This window comes from Corvus cornix, chromosome 13, assembly GCF_000738735.6.
Source record: "Corvus cornix cornix isolate S_Up_H32 chromosome 13, ASM73873v5, whole genome shotgun sequence".
Lineage (NCBI taxonomy): Eukaryota > Metazoa > Chordata > Aves > Passeriformes > Corvidae > Corvus > Corvus cornix.
This window is the reverse complement of record NC_046343.1, coordinates 11,573,059-11,600,211: the sequence shown is the minus strand read 5'-3', so window position 1 is coordinate 11,600,211 and position 27,153 is coordinate 11,573,059. Positions and strand designations below refer to the sequence as shown.

At 45.6% G+C, this 27,153-nt stretch overlaps 1 protein-coding gene across 5 annotated transcripts in view; it reads left to right on the top strand.

The window, feature by feature from the left end:
* SEPTIN8 (septin 8) overlaps window positions 1-27,153 on the top strand; it is a 42,973-nt gene that overhangs the window by 6,292 nt on the left and 9,528 nt on the right. For 3 of the 5 annotated variants that reach the window (XM_039559472.1, XM_039559470.1, XM_010413069.3), the window contains 8 exons: window positions 10,256-10,370; window positions 12,297-12,492; window positions 13,174-13,360; window positions 18,608-18,769; window positions 20,120-20,216; window positions 20,552-20,720; window positions 20,975-21,107; window positions 21,781-21,971. In XM_039559472.1, the coding sequence (XP_039415406.1) occupies window positions 10,256-10,370; window positions 12,297-12,492; window positions 13,174-13,360; window positions 18,608-18,769; window positions 20,120-20,216; window positions 20,552-20,720; window positions 20,975-21,107; window positions 21,781-21,971 (1,250 nt within the window). Of the gene's footprint in view, window positions 1-10,255; window positions 10,371-12,296; window positions 12,493-13,173; window positions 13,361-18,607; window positions 18,770-20,119; window positions 20,217-20,551; window positions 20,721-20,974; window positions 21,108-21,780; window positions 21,972-23,802; window positions 26,662-27,153 lie in introns of those variants that run through there. The other 2 variants (XM_010413070.3, XM_039559471.1) reach the window with 2 other exon arrangements.

Sequence of the window (27,153 nt, the reverse complement as noted above, 5' to 3'; positions counted from 1 at the left end):
GCTACCTGAGGAAGGCTGGCAGCTGGCCTCCCAGCAACATTCCTCTTCCCTTTTTCTGGAGCAAAGGTGCTTCCAGCTCATATTCCTGGATATAGATTTATTCTGTATTTTCATACAGAAAAAATAGTCCTTTAAGCTTATCTTTTTGCTATGTGTATTTTTCAAATAGAAGTTTTCTTTTCCTTTTTTCCGTTGCTTTGATTCTTCAGATTAAAGATATTCTGTGCTAATACACTTGGAGGCTTTCTGGAGGCATGTGTTAATAGGATATATAGCAGTCAGCTTATTAGTATGATGACTCTGGTTTAGCCCTCAGAGGAGCTGAGTTGCTGTGGTATATTGTGGGATATTCTCTTTCTGGTGTCTTCCAGGCATTATTACAAGAAGTCATGGTCATTGGCTGGAAGACCTGTTTGTGGAGATCCTGTGGGATGGTTGCATAAGGCAAACTGGGAAAAAGCATACAGCAGTGACAAAAAGCTCTTGGGTTCCCATTATAACTCTGTTCCCTTCTCTAAAAATATACTGGATAATAGTATTTATTGTAATTGGGCAATAAATTCTGGAAATGTATGTGGGAATTAGCCATGCTTATTTTAAGTGGTAACTAAAGCAAATAATTTTGGTGGCTGATATCCAGTGTGGCTTGTTTGGTGTGATGGCGATCCAGATCCTTTTTCCCTTCTTCAACACTTCTTTTAAACGGCTCCAAACGTTTTTCATTCCACTCCTTAAGGGTAGGCTCTCACTTTATCTCCTGGGTTTGTCCCACAGCCACTTGTGTTTGCCCAGTGTCTCCTCTTCCTCATGGAAGGATACTGGGAAAGGGAAGAGATTCCACAGCTTAGAGCAGCTGAGTGTAAGCTGGGAATGCATCTGCTGCCTTGGGTGAACTTGGGGAAGGTCTGTGCTAGATAAGGTGCTAAGATTGGCCTCTTGACAGGGGTAATTGGGAAGTCCATTAAATGAAAAGCCTCAGCAGCTTCTGAATAAATAATTTTAAAAAGAAACTGACTAGGGCAGTGTTGGGTATTGTTGTTTGTCCATACTTTAGGTTTTTTTCTGTGTAGAAAGTTTTATTTGTATTTTGGACTTTGCTTGGTTTTGAATAGCTTATGGGGGATGGAATTCTCACACTGCCGAGAAGCTGAACTTTCTCATCCTTTAAGGTCATTTTGGAGGAAATGTCTTTCATTTTTGGTTCCATAGCTTTCTCTGTTTTTACCAACTTTCCTTATTCTCAAAGGCAACATTCATGTTTGCAAAACACTGTATACATAACGAAAATCTGGTAAATCCTGCTTTTCTCCATTGTAAACTCTCATCCAGGACTTGTGATAGAGACAAAATGCACATTTAATCCTTTCTTGATTAAGAAAGACCTCACAGTTAATTAATTAGGCTTTATAAATGTTATAGGGAAATCACTAAATAACAGCTTAAGAAAAGGAAGCATGTGGGAATTTTGCTTGTGGTGTAAAACAGAGGAATTTAAGCCAGAAACAGTTAGTTTGTTTGGAGAAAATTAAAACTGATGTTGCATTCACAGGTTGTGAATGGATCTTCTTGGATGTGTGTGGTATAAGAAGATGAGGAGCTTTACTCTCCCTTGAGACTTGGCTCTGAGCATCAGCAAAAACTGTTGTTTTAGCCTGTGCCATTTGATTCTGTAGATGTGTGTAGGATTTTTATGTTCTGTGGTTTGTTGTGGTTTTTTGAAGGAGGAAAGGCTGCTGGGGCTGAAGTGAAGGCAATGCTGTCAGTTCAGCTGTGTGCTCACAAGCCTTGAAGGGAGCAGGCTGGTGCAGAAGGGGAACACGTGGAGTGTGCAGGTCCCTGCTCCTGGTTGGCTGCTGGGAGTGCCCTGCATCCGGCTAGTTGCTGGGATACAGCACAAGGTGTGCCGCAGGAATCCAAGTGCATTTTGGCACCAGTACCTTGGATACAGGAAAGCAATCAAGGAGTTTGCCTAAGGAGTTCCTCCCTTCAAAGGAGCTTGGCTTTCTCACTTAAATCCCTGTCCGCCTTCTTATTGGAGGAGGCTGCAGTGTGTGTTCAGCACTGGATATTGCAGGTGTGCAGCAGAGCCTTTGGTTCCCCGAGACTGCGCTGGGGCACATGGGACATTGTGAAATGTTGGCACTGGACAAGTGATTTTTTTGAAATATTTGTTTTCCGTAGGTGCTGAGCACTGCACTTCACAACGCACTCACTGGTCACTTGCTGGTCTTGAAGTTTGTGAATAGCTCTTAAAAATGGGTCCAAAAGAACCTCAGCTCTTGAGCCTTCTTGCTTCTGTAGTATAAAGTTGCTTTAATTTTTATTTGGCACATCTTGGTGGTGACTCCATATGTGGTTTCTTCAGTGATGTTTTTGCCTGCCTGGAGTGCAGCTGGGAGCCAGGAGGGATATGAATAAAGGCTTGAGTGTCTGGGAAAATTCTTGGCATTCTTTGAAGAGCGTTTTAACGGTGGGGGGAGGGCTGGGAATTGTGTTGGTTTAGTGTGAGGTTTTCTGGGGGGACTCCAGTGTAGGCTGGGAGCTTATTGTGAGCATGCAGCAACTGGAGATAGCTGGCTGGCACAGTGTCCCACGCATGGAGAGCTGGCTCAGACATGGCTGTGCTCCCGTGTGCTGTGTGTTGGAAAACAGAAGAAAGGGAAGGCACTTGAGGCTCTGCCCTGCCGTTGCTGGAGCAGTGTTAGGCAACACTATGTTAGTTTTACAGCTCTTTAGGGTTGCTACAACAGGGAAGAACAACTGTTGCCCTCCCTGCACAGGCATAGAAGGCAGAACTGCTCATGGTCTCAGGTGCATCCTGGTTGACTGGCCATGTACCACCACCAGAGTGGGCAGGAGCAGGAGGCAGCAGAGAAGATGATGCTCTTTATCTTCTATTGTTGCTATTGCAAGACAAATGGTAAATCAGCAGAAAGCCCACATCTAAAACTTTTTCTGTGGGCTTGTTTTTTCTTCCTTTCTTCTTTCCCCATCCTGTTAAGTGCTCCATGATGGGGATCTGAAATTTTAAGCCCATGCTTAAGATTAACTGAAAACCTTCAGAACTGAGTGTGTGCTTGCACTTTGCAAATCTCTTTTGAGATTAGGTGCCATTTAGATGTGACAATTTTAGCCTAAGAGGTGCTGAGAGCTCCACTGGCCAGCCCCAGCTGAGTGTGCTTCATTTTGTCTCCAGTGCCAAAGGCATCCACAAGGTCATGCCTACTCCACCTCTGTTGGGCCCTCTGTTAAGATTTACTATGCTCAGAATCCTCTGACTGTCAAATCTGGTCTCATTACCTCTCTTGGACTATCTCTTTCTGCTTAGTAGACTGCAAAGTGCAATCTCATTTACTGATGCTGTTATACATCTAATAGTCATTAGCCTGTGAGTACAAGACAGGTAAAACATTCATGTGTGCTAGTGACTGTTTTGAATGTTGCTCACACCACAGAGACGTTTTTCATACATGAGGTGTTCTCTTGCTGTTAATTGCCCTTCAGCTGTGAGCTAGGCAAAAGAGATATTTTCTTCATGGTAATACAAGTCTGTCCTCACTGCTGTCGCTTTGCAAATGTCAAGTGCCATTTATTGAGCCAGCATTCAGAGATGGAGAGATCCTCCTGAGAGAGGTAATTTGTCAAATTTTTCTGCATTGATCCAGAAGCTGGGCCAAGCCCCAGGGTGTGCCTGCTTGGACAAAGAAGCTGAATTTGGCTTCTGACACTGTTGCCCAAAGGCCTCTAGGCAAGTATTCAACTGCTCCATAACTCAGTGTACTTGTGAAATGATGATAACTACAAGTGCCTTTGTAAGGAATCTTGCAGTGGTGGGCATTTGAGGGAGGTTGTGAGGTTGGGCTAGGGACCTACATGTGCTGTACCCTGAAGCACCCCTCTCTGTTTTGTGGTTTGTGGAACTGCTGCCTGAAGTTTCCAGCCTGAGCGGGGACAGGCAGTGCCTGGGGCTGGCAGTGCAGCTGCTGCGGTGCCAGCACACATGAGCCTGTACCTGGGACCAGCTTGCTCTGCTTGAGTTAAATAAAGAGCCAAATATCACTTGGTCCTTTCTCTCCTCAGTTGCAAAATGAGACTCCCTGCATCAGGATGGAATGATTTCCTGATTCCATGCCTTTCCGTGCAGGAGACAAGGGAATAGCATCCTACAAACCCCACTGGTGCATGTATTAATCTCTGTATTGAGTGCACTGTTATGGTTTGTGGATGGGGCATCAAGAGGGTGAAGTCATTGTTTTGTGCCCAGCAGCAGTCCCCAGCTGTGCCGGGTGCTGGGCCAGCCCCTCGGAGCAGTGTCTGTCCTGCCACAGGAGCTCTTCCAGCAGAATCGCGGCCATGCGGAGCAGGGCTTAGGGAGCCTTCCCTGCTCTTCCTCCTGCTGCTCTCTGAGTCACTCTGGTCAGGGACCTGCAATCTGCTAACACTGGTTTCTTTTTCTGTTTTGATTAGACTGTAAATCGGAGGGGAGAGGATCGGTGTGTGCCTGGCACTCCATGTCCATGTGTGCCCTGCAGGGCAAAGCGATGCTCCCATGGGAATAGACAGTGCCACAGACCTGCTGCAAGGCATCGGTGTGACACAGATAATGCCTGGACCCAGGCTGAAAAGCACTGGAAGATTTGTTATGGTGTAAGGTCAAGGTGACATCCAGGACTGAGGAATTTAGAAACAAAAGTGTGCCTCAGTAGGGGGAATTGAAGTGCTGTGGAAAAGTCCCATGCAAATGTTGTCTTGTTGCCTCTTGCTGTTTTCTATGTGTGTAAAATATAAGTGGGAAAAGTCTGGGAAGAGAAGGACCTGAAATACAGCTGCCTTGTGAGCTCTTGGAAGACACAAGCTTCTCCCTGTGTGGGGCTGACATGTGGGGTGCTGCAGCCTGGCCACAGATCCTGGGTTGATGGTGCAGAGGCACTGGAGGGAACATTTGGGAGCAGCAGACACCTTTGGGTTGAAGGTCACTGCTCAAGTGTAAGCCCTATTCATGTAACAGAGAGGAGAGAAAACTTAATTTCCTTCCTCTTTCCATGTAGGTCTTTGCTGTTTGGTCTTGGAAATTGTGATCACTTATGTTTTGTTGGGCTGTAGAAATGGGAAAGGGCGCCTCAGATATAGAAAAGTTTTGTGCTGTCCCTCAGTATATAAGGCTGGGAGTTGTCACTGTTTATCAGCTAAACCATGTGATTTTTGGTTTTCCCTCTTGGTTTTATTCACTAGTTGCTTGTATGCTGATGAATCTGCTGTAGCAGGGCCCAGGGTTTACATTACAAGTCCCATCATGCCAGTTCTTAAAAATAAATATCACCGTTAAAAAAAAAAGTATCACCATTTATGATTGTGGCATTCAATTACGCTTTTGTTTACCCATATGCTTTCACCTGCATCATTCAGGAAAAAAAAACCCGAGAGTAATCTCAAGCAGGAAACACAAGCATATGTCACTAAGGAGAATTTTGCTGTGGGATTAATTGAAAGATGATACTTCTGGAAATATTTATTTTTTTAGCCAACTGATATCAGAATGGTCTTTTCTATACAAGGTCCAGTCTGTTAATAGGGCTCCTGGTGAAAGCAGGGGAAGCACATCTAAAAGCAGTGAGCTGCTCTGCTCTGCAGCTGAAGGGCAGCTGAACATGGATCTGGTCCCACTGCTGACATTCCCCTGGGTTGTGCCGGCAGTGAGAAAATCACTTTTCCTGGAACAAGCTGCTGAAAAATGTAATGATGCAGAGTGAAACTGATGCTAATTTGGAGGTGAAGCATGAAGAGAATCTGTGATGGGGTTTTTATTTTTTGAAGAATCATAGGCACACAGTTTGAAGCTGTAGCCTGTGCCCTTCTCACAGGTTTTGTTAATCACTGTCTATGAAGAAGAGCCTAATTAGTATATGATACTGTGTTGACCCTCTTCTGGGGATTTGGATTTGGTCTCTCTGATTGTGTTTCTTTGCTGCCTTCTCTTGTCTGACTTGCAGTAAAGAGCCAAATAACATACCATCTGCAGCGGATGTGGTCTGTGGCCAGCTGCCCGAAGCAATACTGCTCCATCTTCCTGCCAGCCCTGCGGCCCTGCCACAGGGCACAGCCTGGGCAACCCTGCCAGGGGTGGCCTTGTAAGCCGATACGGGTTTGAAGCACAGTTTTTGGTTCCCCAGATAGTTCTGTGCTGGTGTGGCCACAGGAATGGACTGGTGTGCCATTGCACATCCCAAATGCATCCTCCGTCTCCAGCAGGCCATGTCCACGAGCTGGGATGCCTAGTGCATTACAGTGCATTTGAAGCACTATGGTTGGAGGTTTCGTTTTAGTTCTTGTGATGCTCAGCTAAATGTGTCCATCTGTGCTACCGAGGACGTGTCTGTCTTTCTGCTGCATGCTAAGAAAAGGGTTCTGTGATGTTGCTGTCAATTCAGAGCTAAAGATTGATGTCCCTCTGGAATGGCTGTTGTTCCTATGGGCATGCCCCCAGATGCCATTTCTGTGCCTGTTGCCTGGACAGAACATTTGTGAAAACCTTTAAAGGGTTTTAGATTTGTAAATACATAAATTCTGCTCTGACCTTATGATGAATCTTTCATTTCCCACAAAATTCCAGATTCAAAATATGGTTTATCCCCTTGGCTCTCTGCTTCAAGCCTGAAGATCAGCTCAAGGCACAGAAATCTTTGAAGAGCATGTTCAAAAATTGCAAGTAAAACCCTGGTAGCTGCCCCATCATAGAATGTTATTAGTGACCCAAGAAGGGATGTTCAGGACTGCAGTGGCTATTTGAGGTGAGAGCTCCCACCTGGAGCCGTTGCAGACTCTTAATTATCATGTTGTGTAATGGTGAAATGGGCCTCAGGAAAGGTTGGCTGCCTCATGGTTATTTGCAGCCCCAGGATGGGGTCCTGCCTGGTAAGAAGCAGAAGAATTGTCTCTCCAGGCTGTGAGATGGAGGGAACTGGTTCACACTGAGTTCTGTGGAGGGTAGGAGTGTTGCAGGGTCCAGTGCAACTGGAAAGGGCAGGGCTGTGTTCCTGCCTGGCTCTTGCAGTGGCTGATCCCATCTGCCTCTGCCATATGATCTGCCCAGCTCCTGTCCTGCAAGGCAGTCTCATTGCTGGCACAAAGTGTGGAGAAAGTTCTACTGAAATTCTTAGCTTTCATTTAAAACAAACAAAACCCCCCTACACTGCTGCATTACTGCTGCCCTCATTTATTGCAGCATTTGTGTTCTGGATTGATTATTTATGGTGAGTGTGGCAGGCTGGCTGCTTCTGCTGGAAAGGATTCTATTTGGGGTGTGGCCTTATCTTTACTAGCAGGTGAACTGTTTCAAGCTGTCCTTGAGCCACCCTGGTATGTGGGAGCTGGCCAAAAGGGCTGGTCATTTCAGGTTGCTCATCAGGATGTGGGCGGGTTCCTCTCCAGCACAGGTCCATACACTAAACTCCACAAGTGAGCAGAAGTAGTGGTTGTATTCACAAGGCTGTCAAGTTTCCAAGCTCGATAGATTGGAGGGAAAGAATAAAACAGTGAAAACTATTTCCCCCCTTTATTTATTTTCCTAATCTTATTACTTCCCAGCAGCTGTTGCCATTGTTTTTCCTAACACAGCAAAATCCTTTTGGAGCTGAATGACAGCTGAATGCACTGCAAGCACAGCAAATGGTTTTCTGCTTTGGTATTGGCAGTGCCTTGAACTTGAACCAGATTATTTCTGCTGCTTACAGAAATAAAGGAAACTGCATTTCAAGGTCACTGGCAAAAAATATTCCACTGAAGTTTGGCTCATTGTTTTAGCAGCTTTGAGAGATGGTGAGCAGTTCTGAGCAGGTATATTCCTGTCCTTTAGTGAACAGCCACTGAGTGCCAAAAAAAGAAGAGAAAAAGCCCTGTGCAGATGCATTTGGGTTTCCCGTGGCCAAGGCATGACTGAGTTCTCAATGCAGCCTTGCCTGGCTGGAGCCTATTTAAATGCAGCTTTGCTGAGCAGGAGCCTATTTTAAAATCTCGAGCAGTGGTGCTGCCTGTTGCCTGGAAACCTCCTCCCAGCCTCAGGCACTTTCAGCCTAATCATAGCCATCGGCGGCCTTTATTTATTTCCTATCCAAAATGTCATCCCAGGCTTCTGGTTTGTTTTTGTTTGCTTGTTTTTGTTTATTATTTAAAATGAAAAGACACAAAGTGTAACCGTCAAACTCGGTGACTTTCTGTGGGAACAGCTTGTTTGGCTGTCACTGCATTGCAGTGGTGGGAACTGGCATTTTAAACTCCGTAAAGTGGTGGCTCAGAGGGACATGGGGAAGAGGAGAAGTGGGGGCTGAGAGATTGGACTGAGAGCCTGAGGAAGCCCCCCAAGCTCAACTGGTGCCTGCAGTGGCTTCCTGCGCCTTGTGACAGCCCCTTCCTCGAGGGGAAAGCCAGACCTAATCAACTCTTGAGTCTTTTCCCAGCACACACGTGTCCCAGGTTCCCCTTCCCTGTGTGGTTGTACCACCCCATGCAAGATCCACAGCTCAGCATTGGGCTGACTGGAGCAGCACAGACTCACTTTCAAAACACCCTGTATCCTGGGGGCTGAGCTGTAGCATCTGCCTGTGCTGACAGGTGAATGGAAGAAAGTTAAACTTGGAGATCTCCCTGTTTTAGGGGCCCTTTTTATTTTTAATTCACCTAAACTCTCTGGCCATCTCAAAACCTTGATTACTGATATCAGTTACACATGGAAACTTTAACTGATTGCTCTTTCTGCTAAGTTAGTGAGTGTGATCAATCCTGATCAGATGGAACAGGATGGATCACAAGAGCCCAGCTATGATTCAATTGTGTTTTTGTCCAGGGAGCCCCTTGGGAGAGCACTGAGCTAAAATCATCTGAAAGTGGGTAAAAAATGCTAACCAGAACAACAAGAAGGTTTATATGTGAAGCATAGAAGCTGTTTCAGCTGTCCACAGGTTGTTCTTGTGATTTAAATGGTTTATTTTACAAGGCTGAGAATATTTGTTCTACCAAAGGCAGAGCTAAAGGAGGCTTTGACTCAAAATGCAGTTGAACAAAGGTTTGTGTTTTGTTTAGCAATCTTACTGCAGGCACAGAGCAATACACAAGACTTATCACATCATTTATTTTCCTCTTGACTTCATTTAAGTTTGACAGGCAGCTTAGGCTCTTTTCAGGGATGCTCCTGTCTCTCAGTCTTAGTGCTGGGACATTAAGTTCCAATTGTCAGGAACAGACAGAAGAACCAGAGCCAGACCGAGGGCAGACATTTGTTCCATTCCCATCTTCTATGTGTGCTGGTGATTAAGAAAAACAAGCAATTACCAAAGATATCATGTGGGTGAATGAATCGTGCTCTGAAGTCCTGTCTCCTTGCTTTTCAATGGGTGAGTAAGAGTGCTTGAGAGGCTCCAGGGATGGTGGTCTGGTCCCTGGGTTCAGACATCATTGCTTAGTTGTGCAGAGAGGTGTGCATCTGTTGAAATTCCAAACTTTCCTGGTTTTAGCCACTAGAAAGAGTAATTGTCCTTCTGTCAGCTCCTCTTTGCTGGACTTTATAGCTGCTCTGCTCTGCCTTTCTGTATAGCACAGGTCATCTTAGTTCCTAAGCAAAGTCTCTACAGGTGATTAGCTTCTCTGGGGGAGGGAGGAGACAGAAGGGAGAGCAAAGTGCACATGGGGGAGGCAGGAACAGGAACAGCAGAGGAACGGTGGAGAACTGTGTGGTCACAGATGGTAAATCAAGAGGGTTCCTTGCGCTGCCTGTGCCACCAGCACCCCCAGTGCCTGAGTGAGCAAGCCTCGCTGCTTGTGGCAATAGCAAAGGGGGAAAGACAAATACTCAGGGAAAAATGCAGAGTCTGTCAAGCTGAATTCACTGCTGGAAGGTTTAAGAAAATAAAATTTAAAAAGTCAAGGAGAAATGAGTGCTAAAACACACCCTGGTGGGTTTTCCTTTGCTAATCTCTCCCAGCTGCATGTAGTTGAAACTCACACTAGTGTTTTCTTTTTTTTGGACCCTGGTAGCTTAGTTCTCCCAGTTCCCCATGAAGATCAGTATTTCACACCCTCTCTCCTGTTGTTTGTGGCTGTTGGGGGGTTTGTGCTGTGGTGTGCCAAAACACAAGCTCTTGAGAGCACTGATGGGGTTTGTGCGGTGGCTCTGCAGTGCCCAGAAGGGTGAGTGATGTTGGTCTCATCAGTCTGATTTGGCATCTCAGTGCAGTTTGCTAATCTGGCTTCTTCTTCCTGCCAGAATGAAGAGAAGAGGAACCTTTCTCTGGGGGGCCATGTGGGCTTCGACAGCCTCCCTGATCAGCTGGTCAGCAAGTCTGTCACACAAGGCTTCAGCTTCAACATCCTCTGTGTGGGTGAGCATGGTCCCCTGCAAACAGGCATGGGGGGAAGTTGGGACCAGGATTTCTTGAGTGTCCTGCTATGCCACAAACCTTGGCAGTGATTTAAGCAAGTCAGAAATGCCAAACTCTTAAAAACACATTGAATCAAACCAGCAGAATTTCTGTAATCAGTGGGGTATTGCTCATCATCTCTGCTGCAATAGCTTTGCAATAGGAAGGATTAAGGGAAGGCTGTATATAGCAAGTTAAATATTTCCATATGCTAACTGGGGTGGCTGGCACGAGCAGCTTTTGCTGGGTACGATGTCTAGGTAGATGCAGTCAGATGCACCATGGGTTATGTGAGAGCTGCTGGTGATAACTTGGTCATTTCTGAGTGTAAGCCTGCACCCCAAATCTGGGCACAAGAGGTTTGTGTCTGAGCTGTGCCTGGTCGGTGCTTTCCCAGGTGTCAGAGGGCTTGAAGCATGGTCGTTTCTGTGCCTGGAAAGGGAGGGAGAGTGTTTCTTATTGACTTTAAAATAATTATATTCTTGGCTTTTAATTTTGGTATTGATGGGGTCTAGCAGGCGATGCTGGCTGGAGTACTAGAGACCAATTCCTTTCAGTGATGAGATGACCATCATTTTTGCTTTGGCTGGTTCTTATATGGTGTATGAGGTCTGATGTATTGTAACCTGTTAGACCGGCAGAAATACATCCAGAGACAGCAGCTCTTATGGCTTTGTATAGACTGTGCAGTGACACCTGGACAACTTACACAAGGTGCCTGTGCCATACCCAAGTCATTTTTGCATATTCACGACACAAGTAAAAAGCATGGCTAAAATCACAGTTGAAATTCACAGACTTGTTCCTTAGCAGAAGGGTAATTGCAGCACAGGTCAATATGGTTTTAATCAGTGTTGTTCTAGGGGCTACCAGAATGGATATTCCTACATTCTCATTTAGCTTTTTTAAAATTTTTTTTGGACAAGAGAGAAAAAGTCCCACCCTGTTTGCCAGTTACTACTCCCAAAAGTGCCCACAACTGAACAGGAGAATGTAGCTTACGTCAGGAAGTGAGTTCTCCATATGTCTGCTTGCAGATTAATCTAGAGCACCAGGTGGCTTTGTTTCCTTGCACAACTCTTAGCCACAGCTGGTAGGAAGCAATGTGTGTCTCTGCCGCACTCGGAGGTGTTTATTCTCCTGTGGAGAGCAGAGCCTGAGGTGCTGGAAGAAGGAGAGAGCCCAAAGCCCTTGGCAGCAGGCATGGCACCTCTGTGGAGCAGAACTTTCCCACCCTCCTGCTCTCGCACCAGGGTATCTGCTGTAGGGCTCCTCAGCGTGCCTGTCTCTGCTGAAGTGGTAGCAGTATGGACTGCCTGGAAAATGAGCAGAGCATAGAAGGTTATTTCCTTGGGTTTTGCCTCTCTTCACCCCCATGACCAATAGGGCTGTATGTAGTGAATGAGGAGTTTAAATGGGGCCCCTTCTAGGCCAATCTGGAAAATATCAGTCTTGCTTAGTTACCAGAAACAGCAATTCAAAGCCTTTCTGGCTCACAAACAGCTTGTCAGCCAAATATTCTGAGATAGAGGTTTTTGTGATGCATCCCAGGTGTCCTTCAATGGCTACTAAAATTGTCCTCTCCGCAGCTTCTCTAGTGCAGAATCCCAAGCAAAGTCAGGGGTCATGGAAAGGAAAATAGTGTGCTTTGCTGTGCTGATGTGTTCTGTGTGATACTAGGAGACAAGACCCAAGTTCTCTATGTTGTTCGCATTAAGCATGGGAGGCCTTCAAGAAGGCAGACACCTATGTGACAATTACATGTCTGTTCACAAGCAATTAGTGGTGGCCTTCCACGTGTATTTTAGTTCTGCTCTCTAATTAATGTGCTTTGAAGTACCTGTGGCAAATTCATGCTGCAGTGAGCTGATGATTTGTCCTCCCTAGGTGAGACTGGCATTGGGAAATCCACACTGATGAACACCCTCTTCAACACCACGTTTGAGACTGAGGAAGCCAGTCACTATGAGAGCGCGGTTTGCTTGCGGCCGCGCACCTACGACCTGCAGGAGAGCAATGTCCACCTGAAGCTGACCATTGTGGATGCGGTTGGATTTGGGGATCAGATAAATAAAGATGAAAGGCAGGTCTTGTGCTATCTGCTCGGCGTTTCTGGGCATGCCTCACGCTTAGACATCAACTGCCTGCAGTTCCCCTTGCAGTGCTGCAGAAGTGTCTGTGTCTGTGCTAAAGGAGTTGCTCCCTGTCGTGGCTCTGGTTCCGGGGACAAAGAACAGAGGGAAATGAGTAAACAGCCAAAAAGAGGTCACAGGAGGTCTTTCCAGCAGAGAATGCTGTCCTCCAGGAGCATGAGCTGTTAACCAGCTGTCCTCAGAGCAGGGTCAGGAATTATCTGTTCTGGCAGTGATTGGTGTTTCTGGGCATGTTTCAATTAACTACACAGATATCTTTTTCAAGCCCCAGGTAAAGGCATTCTCAGACTCCAGGGTGTCTCCTTGGTCATGTTACATTGCTACAGACAGATGGCTCAGCCCTGAAATCTGGGCCAAGTTTGATCTGGGGAAGTAGATCTGTCTATCCATGCTCCACTGTCCTTAGACTTTGCAGTGCAACCTCAAGAATCTCCAGCAATCTTTGGATTATAAAGTCTGTGTGTAAACACCATGCTTTTCCTGTTGTAAGGCTAAATTGTTTGAGTCTTATAACTTAAGTGATATAATGGAATGTCTAGGGGAATTCCTTCAGCCTTTAAACTGTTTAGATTTGCTCTCCAGTAGCTGTTTTGCTAATGGGATGGTTTTAGTTACAGGCCAATCGTAGAGTACATTGATACGCAGTTTGAAAACTATTTGCAAGAAGAGCTGAAAATCCGCCGGTCTCTCTTCAACTATCATGACACAAGGATTCACGTCTGCCTCTACTTCATCACCCCCACTGGGCACTCACTCAAGTCCTTGGACCTGGTGACAATGAAGAAGCTGGATAGCAAGGTAAGGGGTTGGAGACTATGGTCTTTCTGGAATGCTTTTGTTGGTACTGATTGTCATGTAGGAGCATTTGTTCCTTCTGTGCAAATGCTGGACTCCTTCCTGCATGGCAGCTGAGCCATTTTTAGGACTCTGGTAAAGCTTTGTCTGGCCTGGTGGTTGCTGAGGTCCTGTGCTTGTTTTCTCACTGACTTTCCTGAAGAATGTCAGGAAAAACCTGTTTTCCAGTTGGTTGTGTAAATTCCAGAGTATCCCTCTACAGTAAGAGTCTTAGCCAGATTAGCTGGTATTTATCAAAGCCATCAGCTGCGGCTCTATTGGGTGTGAGGATACCTTCCAGCATCAGCAGTTGAACTATGGAGTCCCCTTTGCTGTCCTGACCTGTCAGCAGGGACAGAGGGGCTGAGACATCAACCCCTGTAGATGTCCTAAAGGGGTGGTCAGTGCTGAGGGGACAAGGGCTGAGGAGAAGCATTGGCTGTGTGTGCTGGTGCACAAGGAGTGTGTAAGCTGTTACTGCTGGCAGTGCCAGGTGATCTGGATAGGCGATCACAGTATCTTAAAGTATAGATATGGTGAGGAATTCTCAAGGTCATAGGAATCCTAAAAGTGGGTAATGACAGGGTCTACTGGGGTTGTTTCTTTGTGCATAGGCTATTCTGCCTTAGGGGGCAGGGTGTTACCTAACCAACTACTTGCTGATATTTCTGCAGCTCAGAGCAAGTTTCTGACATAGTTTTGGGTGTTCCAGCTGGCTTCCAGGGAGCTGCAGGAGGCGTCAAAGGTCACTAATGGCAGCGGAATCTCTTCTTCTCAATAATTTCCTGTCTTTCAGAGCAGTGTTTTAGCAGCAGGGTGGTTCCTTTCATGTGGCAGATGCTGATCAGTCTACAGAGGGACAGGCATGGCAGGTGGGATCCTGCAGGTCCTGGTGATTCCTTGGATTACACTGAGGGAGCATTCTCTTCTCTGGCTGTTGTTCACGTGCAGGTCTGTTGGACTTTCCTGGTGGGTTGAGTTCCTGTTGTGCAGTCCCTGCTGCTTGCCCTCACCAGCTAGGGCTCATGGCCTGCTTTTCCTTGCCCCCAGTCCATAGCAGGAACTGGCTTCCCGTTGCAGGGGGCTGTATGTATCTGTAGTGGCTGTTACACTGACTTCATCAGGAATCTGAAAACCTTCCCTTAATAAACTTCTGTCTCTTGGTACAGTGCCAGCATTACATGTTCCCAGAAATATTTTTGGAGGAAAGCTTTTGCACGATTCCCCTTGGTGCTGGTGGTCCCACAAAGCATTTCTCTCCTTTCCTTCTCATTCCCTAATTTTTACATCTCCCTCTGGTTTCCTTTAATGCGGTCCATGGGTAGTACCAAAATAAATCCTTTGTACTTCTGGACAGATGAAAACTTTGTGTGCAGGCAAACTTTTTGTATTTCCAAACTTCCACTTAAATAGTGCTCTCTGGAGTCATTTTATTCTGTTGTTCTCATCCCCCTTCTTGCCACAGCATGAGAACATCCTGGATTTCATGCTGTGGTGGCCTCACACAAGTGGGCACATGGAAATGAATGTGCAAGTGGAGCCCATTGATATTTTCTGGACATCAGGGATATATGTTGTGTTTCTGCACCAGTGTCATCCCAGGACATTGGGGTGCTTTCCAGGCACTCCTTGAGGGTTTGTGCATGGCAGTGCTGTGCCCCTTTCCCAGGACAAATCAACCATTTGTGCTGGGGGCTGGTGTGTGGGCAGAGTGAAGTGGAGTGTCAGCAAAGCCCAGGCAGTTCTGCCCTCTCCAGACGGGAGCAGCAAGTGGTTACTGAGCAGAGGTGATGTGCACTGACTCACGTCTGCTGCTGTGTGAGCACACTTGAACCTGCCATTCCCCTTGGAGAGCTTTGTGTGGCTGGTGGCCCTGGTTTTACAGTTGAAGAATGGAGCCTGTGGAGATGGAAGGTACATCAGAGGCAATGCTTTGCTCTGTGCTCTGCTGGCTCCGCCTCCAGGACTGGTTTAACAGGGAATTTATAGGACCCTGGCTCAGTTCCATCTTTGCTTTAGCCCAACAGTGGCTTGATGTGTCGTCCTGGGTAGGCTTTGGACTCTCTGTGACAATTTCAATAACCAATCTTGCTTTTAGTGTGAAGTTTATGAAACCCCTTCTGGGTAAAGCTGTTTTGTAAACAAAATCTTCCATTGTACTGTAAGACAATTATCTGTTTGGCTGAGCTCATGGCCAGCTGCTGCCTGGGGTATTTAGTTACAGCCAGAGAGCAGAAGCATCTTCAGAAGTGGTTGTAGGTAGATGGAATTTGGCTGGCAGGCTGCCAGTGTGAAGCACATAGGGCCTGACAGGTGTAGGCTTTCCACTGGGTTTAACCTGGGAACAGGAGGAGATAAATAATAGTGCATTTGTATCAGATGAGAAGGTGATTTATTGATTTAAAACACAGCCCTGTCATGGGAAGTGGTGGCACAGTGTGTGCAGCCATGAGCGTCCTGGAGCTCCATGCTTGTCCCTGGGTGGTTTTCAGTCAGCATGTGCTGTTTTGAGCTATGGCTAATTGCCTGCCCTCTGAGAGATGACGCATCCCAGGCAGGTGGGAATGCTTCAGGCAGCCTGTGCCTCAGCTCTTTGGCTTCCAAAATAGGATTTGCCTGTTGGCTTCACTGCAACTTGCATTCATGAACAGTTTGGAGATGGGGAAAAATCCAGCTATATTTCACAGAGCAGAAGCACCTGCAGTCTTATTGCATCAGCAGAATTATTTTGTACCAAATAACAAGTTCTCATAAGTTTTATTTTTGGAGATGAGAAGCTACTCTGGTCAGAAAGACTTGAGAAGGAGGTACATTTTGTGTGTGTGCATGGGAGTTCCCTGTCCTGTCTGAAGCACAGACTTCTTCTGGTCATAATTCCAGCTCCAGCAAAGCCCTCCAGCACATGGACTGACAGGCAAGGGGACACTGCACCCCTGTCACATTCAGTGGGGTGACATGCCAGTAGTCAACTGCATGATTTTATTACGAGATCTTTAAATAGAGCATACTGTTCTTCTACCATGAGATACAAGAATGTTGCTCTAGGGTTTTGCCTTCAACCCCACCTCAACATTGTTTGTGTAAAAAGAGTGGACAGAGAACCCTCACGTAGTTCTGGCATTCCTTCCTTTTTATTGGGGTTTTAAAACCCAGGAGAAGAAGTGACTTCTCTAGCTAGATGTATAGCAGTCACTAATCTCTGTGCCACAGACTTGGCCTTTGCATGGAGGTGGCTGTGGGGAGGTAGGATTAGACATGCAGTTCAGTAGCATCTCATGTCTCGGTTTCTTGTTTCCAAACTGTTCCATCCTTTCTCTGTATTGTGAGGAAACGAACCCATTCTAGACTTAGGACTACACCCAAATGCCATATCCATGCCTCCCCAGTATTGATGTGGCTATTGATTATTGGAAACACAACTTGTAAAACCCCTTTGGGTTGTGAACTCTGTCAGCAAGTGTTCACTGAGTTGCCTTTTCAAAATACAAGTGTGCCCCAAGACAACAAGAAATCTGGTTGAGGGCACTCGAATCAGCCTTGGTTTGTACTTTCTTTGAGTAGTGCTGAGACCACAGGTGACCAGAGAGCCTGTCTCCTCTGCTGCTCCAGGCTCTGCACCTCCTGCCTTGCTGTAAGCAGGGCTGAACTGGTGCCCCTTAGAAAAAGAAGGGGAAATTGCTTGGGTCAATTGAAAAGGGATGTGAGCCCTGAGCTGACCCTTTTTCTGTGGGAGATGGTGAATCCAAGCCTCCTCAGCTCTTAGCAGGTCAGGGAGACACCCAGCTGTGGTCATGGCCCTTTTACTTTTGTAAGGAGGATATGGACCTGCTGAGCAGTAGAGTGAGCAGCAGGCCTTATTCTGTGGGGGGTTGTGGTCCTCGGTAAAAGAGGCCAGGTCAGTGGCTGAGAAAAAGAGGAATTTATTCTCTCAGATACATTTGCATTGAGCAAATTCAGACTATTTTCATTTGGAGTGAGTAAATGCTCTTGTGCTTAGTGAGTACTAAACCACTAAACAGAGACAGGGGAGGGGGAGCAGTGGCATGGGGGGAACCCAAGAAGTATGGAAAAAACACTGAGCTGCAAAGAACTTGTACTGGGAAAGCAAAACCATTTATTTTAATGGGCACCCACTGGAGACCAACTGGTGGCTATGAATTTCAGCTTTGTAGGTCAAAAAGCGTTGGCTGTTGGGAAATGTTAGATGGCCAATCAGACTTTCCCATTATTTGTCTAAATTCTTGTGTTTCACTGCTATGAATTTGGCTGCTGTTCAGACAGATGAGTTCTGCTGTTTGTTTAGGCAGTGGTTTGCAGTATCACACTTGGCTTTTTTGGCATGGCAGCATTATCTAGCACAGGTTCCTGTGATAGATCCAGCCCCACTGTAGCTCTCAAGCACGAGGCCATAGTGAACCCCATTGCTCCTGATGGATGTGGGATGTGGCCCTTGTTTACTTTTGATCTGGGTGGGTACTGGGCACAGGGAGACCTCCCCACTGTGCAGCTTGTGGGTGGCTTTGAAGCCTGGGTGGATGAAGTTGTGTGGGGTATAGTGACTGCTGGCTGATGTGAAACCAAAGCTGAGAAAGAACAGCATGAAAACAAATCTGTCTGCTGTATGGCACCCTGCACCTTTCCCCAGTGCTCCATATAATCTGCACAGCACACCCAAGTTGTGATCCTCACCAAGAGGCTCAGGGAGTCCTCAGAGAGGATCAGCAGCTGCTGTCAGAGCGTCTGAGGAGTCCCTGCTCTTTCTGCTTGAGCATGGGAAGGCTTCACATCAGGTCAAATGCAGCGTTTCATCCTTGTGCTTGTCTTGTAAAAAACATCCTGTCAGCACAGCCAGGTCGCATCCACACAGAGTGGATGGGCAACAGCTTGCATGTGACGGCTACATTGTGTCTGCCTCCATCCACGTGTGTAACAGAGTACATAGGTGAGAGCAGGGGCTTTGATCTGCTCCTTATGTACTTAGTGCAGGGTGTTTGGTTGTTCTCTAGTCTTGTAGCCAAGTCCTGGAAAACTCTTCCCTCTAGTGTTCAGCTGAGCTGGGCTGCAGCTCCTGTGTAAACAGAGCTCTGAGGTGATTTTAGGAAATGTAAAACAGCCGGGGGGTAGGATCCAGGTCACCCCTGGGCTCGACACAGCTGCTCACCCAGTTGCTGCTCACCTGGGTGTTTGTCCTATTCCTCCCTTCTGCTCTAGGTGAACATCATCCCGATTATTGCCAAAGCAGACACCATCTCCAAGAGCGAGCTGCACAAGTTCAAGATCAAGATCATGAGTGAGCTGGTCAGCAATGGAGTGCAGATCTATCAGTTCCCCACGGACGACGAGGCAGTGGCTGAGATCAACTCTGTGATGAATGTGGGTAACGCTGCCGGTTCCATCGCTGCCAAAAGTTGTGACAAATTAAATTGCTGCACAAAAATGCATTTGAAGGGCGAGTTTCAGTGGGAATGTCCAGACACTGAATCTGTTGGAAGGTTGAACTGTGAGTCTTGCAGATACCAAAAGCTGTTGCATACAGAATTAATTACAATGTGGCTCATGTTTAGTCTGGGGGCTCTCTGGAGAAACTTAGCTCTAGAACTTACTGAATTTTTGAAAAATACTTTCTTCAAAATTAATTCTGTCTGTTCTTAGACAAATTTAGAAAAATTGTTAATCTCTATTTTGTCTTTTTTGAAATTCAAGGATCAAATTCAGACCTGGCTGAAGCACAAGCAAAAACACTTTCAAGCTTCTTGTCTCCCAAATCAGAGTGCAGCTATGGCAGTAGAAACAACTGAAATGTTTCCATGTTAATTTTATAAATCAAAGGAAGCTTTTTCATCAAAATGAACATTTTCCTGCATAGCTGTTTCTGATTAAATGCTTTGTCTTTTCTTTCACCCTTCCCCCCCCCCCACCATTTTTTTAAAATTCAGTTACCAGTTGGTTTCTGGGTCAACTAGATATGTGTTTTCACTTAATAGTTCTTTTTTGCTGAAATCATGAAAAAGCTGGAGGATTCACTCTTACTTAAATAATTGCAAGCTGTGTGTATTTGGGAGAAAAGCAGGAGTCATGCTTGCTTGGCTTTTTTTTTCCTTCCTTCCTCCAATGAAAATACAATTAGCCACTTCTCTACAAGTTCCATACTTCTGGATCCATCTATATTTAAATGTGAAGGATTTTGTCAGCCACACCCTACTGAAGCACCCAGTCTGTGGCTCCTTCTGTGCAATCCTGAGGAGGGTGTCCTGTTTCCTCCCTGTGCCTGATGCTTTGCAGACTTGGAGAGCAGCGAGCACATGTTGTATCCTGCACATGTCTCTTGCAGTGCCCACACACTCACTGCTGTGCCAAGGCCTGTTTGTGGATATCCCTGCCAGTGCTTTTGGGAAGGCAGGGAGTGCCCTGCTCCTGGTGCATGCAGGAATAGCCTGACAAAGGGATAGAGGAGAGTAGTAATGACTGTGGTGTTCCTACAATATTCTCCAGCTGGTGCAGCCCAGACAGCATTGCTGGTAAGCTATGCTGTGGCCTGACACCACTCTCTGTAGTAATATCCCTGTTCGTAGTAGACATTCCTCCAAGTATCAGAGATTGGTAAGTTCAGAAGGGGGACTCATGGAAGCAGCTCTTGTGCCTGGGTGAGGGGGATTTAAGGGTCAGGCTGATCTCTGAGGGGTTACCCCATGCACTGAGTCCCTGCCCTTGGCTCTGTTTCAGGCTCATCTGCCCTTTGCTGTGGTTGGCAGCACAGAGGAGGTGAAAGTTGGGAACAAGCTGGTGCGAGCTCGGCAGTACCCGTGGGGAGTGGTGCAAGGTGAGGTGCTGCAAGCCCACCCCAAACCCCTCCCTGTGTGTGCTCAGACACACCCTGGCACCTGTGCAGCTCTGCCCTCCACCAGCACCTCTGCATGAAGGTGCCCTGTGATAAGCAGTACAGGCATGTCCCCTGCAGCCTTTTGTCTTTCCTTTGAATTCCCATTCCTACCAGCAGGTAGGAAGGTCAACAGGAATCCATGCGTCCAAGGGGTTGTGTTGTGCCCTGAGCAGGGCAGCAGGCTCTTGAGGATGCAAGTACCTGGAGTCAATCATATGTGCCCTTGTCCCTCACCACACCTGCAGTTTGCTGACTTGTCCCTTCACTTCTATTAGTGGAGAATGAAAGTCACTGTGACTTTGTGAAGCTGCGGGAAATGCTGATTCGGGTCAACATGGAAGATCTGCGGGAGCAGACCCACACCCGCCACTACGAGCTCTACCGGAGGTGCAAACTGGAGGAGATGGGTTTCAAGGACACAGATCCAGACAGCCAGCCCTTCAGGTGAGTGGCCTTCACATCTAGCATCGATTTAGAGTGAGAGTTTGGTGCTGATAGCCCCAAAAAGTGGGAGGTTTGTAGGTGAAATCTACAGTGCTGGGCTGGAAAATACCAGCACTGGGTTTGAACTTTGCAGCTGATTTGGATGATCCCTTCCCTGTCTGTTTGTCTTTAAACAACATAGACAGGCATGCATTTCCCCATCACTAACTCATCGGTGTCCAGAGAGTCTGGATTTCATTTGCTTTCTTCCCCAGCCTCCAAGAAACATACGAGACCAAAAGGAAAGAGTTCTTGGGTGAGCTCCAGAGGAAAGAGGAAGAAATGAGACAAATGTTTGTTAACAAAGTCAAGGAGACAGAGGCAGAGCTGAAGGAGAAGGAGAGAGAGGTGGGTGTGCCAGAAACCTGTGAGGAACCCAAACTACACCTAGCAGGGAATCTGGGTCTGGGCAATGCATGAATCCTGGAAAGCACATGCAGCTGTTGAGGAAACCTCAGCAGCCAAAGCACAAACACATCACTGGTTTAGGTGCCTCAGAAATTGTCTTCCCTGTCCTGTGCCGTGTGGAAATATGGCTGCTCTCTGGGGAGTGAAAGGCAGTGGCAGGAGGTTGAAGTGAGCATCCATGCCAGGCTTCACTCTTGAGGCTTACTGGACGGCAGAGTAAAGGGGGCAGCTGGGCTGGAGTCCCCAAAGTGAGTTCAATGGAGTCCCCAGTGTGAGGCCTCAGGCAGCAGCTGTGACTGCAGAGGAATTAAATGGACCATCCTCAAAACTAGTGAGGAGGAAAAGATCCTGTGATATCCCCACCCCCTGTGCAGTGCTTCGGGCTGAGCCAAAATCCCCTGTGCTTATCTCCAGGGTTCACGCTGCCTCTGGTTTGCTGTGTGGTCTCAGGCAGAGCTGAATTTATTGTGTCTTCCCTGCTTTTGGTGGTTACTGGGTGCTGTATTCTGCCAGATTGGTCCCTGTGGTGGGGATTTGTGTGGGAGGTGTGACAGGGCTCTTGGGGCAAGGTTAGTACAGCCCGAAGGAGCTCAGAGGGTCTGTCTCCTACCAGCTCCATGAGAAGTTTGAGCACTTAAAAAGGATACACCAGGAAGAGAGAAGGAAGGTGGAGGAGAAGAGGAGGGAGCTGGAGGAAGAGATGAATGCCTTCAACAGGCGGAAAGTTGCAGTGGAAACCTTGCAGTCCCAATCCTTGCAGGCTACCTCACAGCAGCCACTGAAGAAGGACAAAGACAAGAAAAAGTAAGTGTCTGAACTGGAGTTTTCCTCCTCTGCCACTGGAAAGCTGAGAGTCTGCTCAGATGCTTTAATATTTGGTCAGTTGTTCAGAGAGCATACAGAAAAAGGGATTTTGGAATCCTAATTCCCATCCTTCTGATTCTTTGCTTAAAGCAGAGGAGAGATGAGCCCCTCCTGTGCCTGAGCACTGTCCAGAGAAGCCTGGGCAGCTGCAGGTGGGAGGGATTTGCAATTTGGGGCCATTCTCTAAAGGCTGATGGTCCCATGGGATTCACTCTTGCCTCTGTGACAGCCAACTCAGGTTGTGAAATGGGGCTCCAAGGCACAGTTCTAATTACAAGAAAATTCTTTTCGTCTAAAGGCAGAGTTATCTTAACTTGCTGCGCATTAATTGACATTGCTGAAGCCACCAGGAGCAAGCGTATGTAAATATTGTTGTTTCAGCCACCTGACTGTGTAATGATAGACCAGGAATGGGACAAAGAAGTTTTGTCACCTGTGTTTTTAACACCCCAAATTGGGGGGTTATCCTACTTCCAATTCAAGACAGTCTCTAAGGAACAGTGGCTAGAGAGCAAAATAAGGAGCACTGTCATGCAAACTGGTAATTCTGCTATTGTGGCATTTTTTGTTACTTCCCCTTGCATGAAGGAGCTCAAGAGTCAGAACTATATTCTGTCTAACCCAGAGCAGGCTGGTGGCAAGCCTCTTAATGATGGCAAGAAAAAAAGACCATGAAGAGTAGCAACACCCGAGTTTGTGCTTGACAGCACAGCGTTCAGCTTCACACTGCTGATGAGATCTTGTGGTCTGTCATTTCCCTGCTGTGAACTGCAGCACCAGAGGAGCTCATTCTGTGTACTGATCCTAAAAATTTGTTTTTTCCTGTGGAAGATAATGGGGTAGATTATTTGAGTATTTCTTTGGAATGTAAATGTATTGGTGCTAAAACCAAAGCACTCCCTTGTGCAGACTGCTCGACATACTCTGGGGCATAGCCCACCTCACACACAGAGTCCAAATGGCTTGTAAAATACCTTGCTGAAAATACGGTTTAATCTGAATTAGAAGCTGAATCCTAGGGCATTCTTGGGCCCAGGACTGCTTTGGGGAAGGTGAGCACAATGGTAACTTGTGCAAGGGATGCTGGTGGCAGGGATGGACTGTGAGCATGGGCCAAGAAATGCTGCAGCTTCCCCTCTGCTCCTTCTGGCTGCAGCAGAAAAAGTTTTCCTGCACTTTGCTGGGTTTAGCCCATCTTCAGATGTGAGTCTGGACCTTTCCTCTTCTGGGCAGTGATAGAAACAAGCTGTGGTCAGGAGCAGGACTGGGGGGCAGGTCAGTGGTGTGCAAAGGTCTGAGGGGCACCCACAGCTCTGCATGGTGAGGGACCCCACATGGTGCTGGGGGGACTCTAGCTCTGAAGCACAGCTAGAGGAGGTGCACCCATCACCAGGATGGTTTTGGATTGGGGTTTTTTTATTGTTCTTTTCAAACCTGTGAGCTAGCTCAAAATACGGGGTTTTGGGATTTCTGCTCAAATAAAATGTTTTGGAGAGCTAGTTGAACTCTTTATCATCCCTGGTTCAAGACAGTGTTCTTAGTAGCTTTGATAAGTAAAAAATGGTGATGGAAGAATTGCAGAAGTTGGGGGAAAGAGAAGTGGTTTTGGTGCTGAGCAGGCTGTGCCAGGCTGCTCTCACCTGAAGTCTTCAGCTGCCCCAGCAGTTTGTCCTCCTCCTCCTTTTTTTGTTTTAACATATTTCGCTACATTTTGCTTTTGTTTGATTTTCATAACTTTAATTCATGCTTTTTTATGTTTTGTTTCTTTCAGTTAATGACACACAGGCTTTCAGGCCAAGAGTGGACTTGGTGCTTTCATGTGTTAAGTTGCTTGAGTTTCCCACCCTGTGACCCTTCTCATAACATTGTGTGAGTGGACCAAAGTGAAGGAGAAAATGAGCATCTCCAGTGATTGCAGTGTTCCAACCTGCTGTTTTCTTTTCAGAATTATTGGGAGATTTGCAGGAAGTAACCTTACACGTACATTTTGTTAAACAAAGCCAACTAATCCCTCAAGTAAGATGTTTTGTTCTAAACCCAGTGATTGAGCAGCTGTGTATGAAGTGACTGTAACTGAACTCATCTTACCCACCAGCTAAATAATTGCTTTCTACTTTTTTTTTTTTTTTTAAATTGGCCAAGGTGACTGCTGGAGGTTCATCGACCTCCACTGTACATGCACAGTGAGAGGAGTGGTCTGAAGAATGCTGAAATGTTTATTTTTCTAACAAAATTCTCAAATAAGTTTTTAGAATGAGTAGAAAAACACAACACTTAGGCTTTCTGCAGGAATCTTAGTCAGAGTAACCCTCATTCCAGTAATTCTATATTTAATCCTGAATTACTCTAAACACTTTCTACATCATTTATGATATATATATATATATATATATATATAAGGAAAGAGCGTGGTTAATAAAATTAATGGGACAATGTTTTGAATTTTCTTTACTGCTAAAGTAGAACATTTATAGAGAGGTTTTTCATAAGAGTTTGTTGTATAAAGTGGAACTACAGGATTTGTGTAACATTTCAATTGTCACTTACCAATGTATTTGCTGTTGTGGAAACTATTTAAGCCAACATCTTTACTTTTACTCTTTAACCTTAAACCTAATATGTGCCTAATAAGGAGAATCCCCTGCTCTTGAGCTGTGCACTGTATTTATGCTGACAGGTTCTGTTCCTCTTAGAAGGTGCTTCTTTTGACAACTCCTCAGGCCTAGAAATCACAGCCTTGTTTTCCTGGGCAACTCAGCTTAGAAGACTAATTAGGATCAATATTAATTTTTTCCACTCAAACCATTTTGTGACTAGGCAGGGCAATAACTGAACAGAGAGTTACTGGCTATGTTGTCATGGAAAAATAGTTGGACCCAATTCCATCCATCCATCAGATCCTAGGCTAAATGAAAGGAAATATTTTATATTAGCCCTCACATAGTATCTTTAGAGTTTATAAAAACACTGGCTGGCTAAGTTTTAGTTGTGAGTGTGTGCATTTTTATTTAGTTATTAATGTTACAGGATTTTTCTGTTATGTTTTTTGTTAAAGACTTGTCTTTAAGTTGTCAGGAAATTCCTGATGTGCTGTGCAGAGGGAGATGAAGGGCCTGGGTCTGAGCTGTTGCAGGGCAGTATTTTGCTGGATTCTGAGGTTCTTTAAATCTCATATCCCATTAAAGCAGCTTTTTTTTTTTCCCTTTCTAAATACATGCTCAGGTGTTAGACTGTGTTTTCTTATGGATACTGGCCTCTTTTGTCGATATACTGACCGTGTTATTTGATGCTTGTTGAAAAGAACCTCACAAAGATCTCATCGGTACCTTTTAGAATAGGCTTTTGTTGAAAGAATAAAAATTCAGCACTTGTTGGGAATCTGCTGAAAGCTGGACATTTAATTTTTAAGGCTGTGCCTCCAGGTTAGATGTATTTTAAAGAGTAACTATTGAAAATTAGGAGGGTTAGTGTTGTTTTCTCAAACATGTACAAGGAACCCAACCTTCTGTTACATGCAAGAAGACAATTCTGCCTCACCTCTGACTGCAGACCAATCATGAAGCAAATTATTTGTTATTAATCTTCCACTAATGAGAGAGACTGTAGTGCACTAATTTCCTGAGAAAGCAATGCTCTTTGGTTCATTGTTTTGCTTCTCAAGGCCAATGCTGGGATAAAACAGTAACTGGTGGTACTGGTATGCACCCAGCTGCCTCACCAATGTGTTCCCAATCAGTAGTTCTCTCCTGATCTCATGCTGCAGCCAGCAAGATCTATGCAAATGATTTCCTTCTGCCCTGGCTCATCAGAGATCAATTCTTTTTTTCCTAGAGTAACAGGTAGTTAAGAAAAATTATTACAACAAAGAGTAAAAATCTTCAAATCCATGGGCATTGTGGAAAAATTTACAGCATTTTCTGAAGAAGACATTCAGAATGTATGTGACAATATTTTAATGATGATGATTATTATATTACTTTGACTTTATGTTGTGACAGACATCCATTGTCCTTGTAGTTGCTTGTTCAACATCATAATCTCCCCAAGGGGACTCAGTCATATTTTTTTCCTGAGTTTTTGTCTTTTCCTTTTGGCTGAGACAAGATTTAAGTATTGTGGTATATAGGGTAGTTCTGTATCTTATTTTTATTTAACAAATTACAAATATGTTGTGATGCTAATCTCACCCAGTCTGAGGACTTACATCTTGTAGGCTAGAAAAAGTGAAAGAAAAACCCTTCAGAAATGATTGAAACCATTCAGTTACACACCTTTCAGCTGTTTTATACATTCATCTGCAAAAGATTGGTATTAGTGGTAAAAACTATCCAGTTTTTTATCATTTAAACATTTGCCATCCTGTATGTTGTCTGCTTTCTAATTTAAATTGTGTTTTGTGGGTCTCTGAGGGGGGTGTCATGTGTGGCTGTGGTGGCTGCCCCAGGGGTGAAGATGGGGGGGGATGTTTTGGAGCCATGGAGGCACCTTGGGGCCCTGCCTGGGGGACACATCCTTCTGGGATGTGCTGCATCTCTTTGCTTTGTCATTCCCAGCGTGGTTTGGTGTTTTTACTTCCTTTTCTTTCCACTCTGTACTTTTTTTCTTTTATTAAATCTCACATGTATTTTGAGGTTTTGTGGTGTCGTTTATTTAATGGTGCATTATTTTCTGTGCAATCTAGTAATTTTCTGTATTATCTGTCAAAATAATACTGTGTCATGATTTCAAGCTTACGAGTCACAGCCTGTCTTATGACTATTGGGAACATTTAAAAATATAATTAGCTGATTAATTGACAACTAGCTAATCATAGAGTGTGCAGAAATGTACTTCCTATGTAATCTGGGGAGAAATTCTAAGATATTAATCCAAAAGCCATCTGTGTTTGGGCAGAATGACTTTGAGCTTTGCTGAAAGAGGTGATTTAAAGGTAGGATGAAAAGGGAGCAGAGGTGGAGAGGTTTCCTGGTGGTGCATCCAAAGCTGTGTGTCTTGTCTGGAGAAGAACATTATACACTTAGGTCAAGGCCAACAAAAGAGCACAGTTTTAGTTTGGGGCTCTGCTTTCAGAGAGCTGCTGAAGCTTTACCCGAAGATTTGTTCTCAGTGTCTGTTCTCTGGG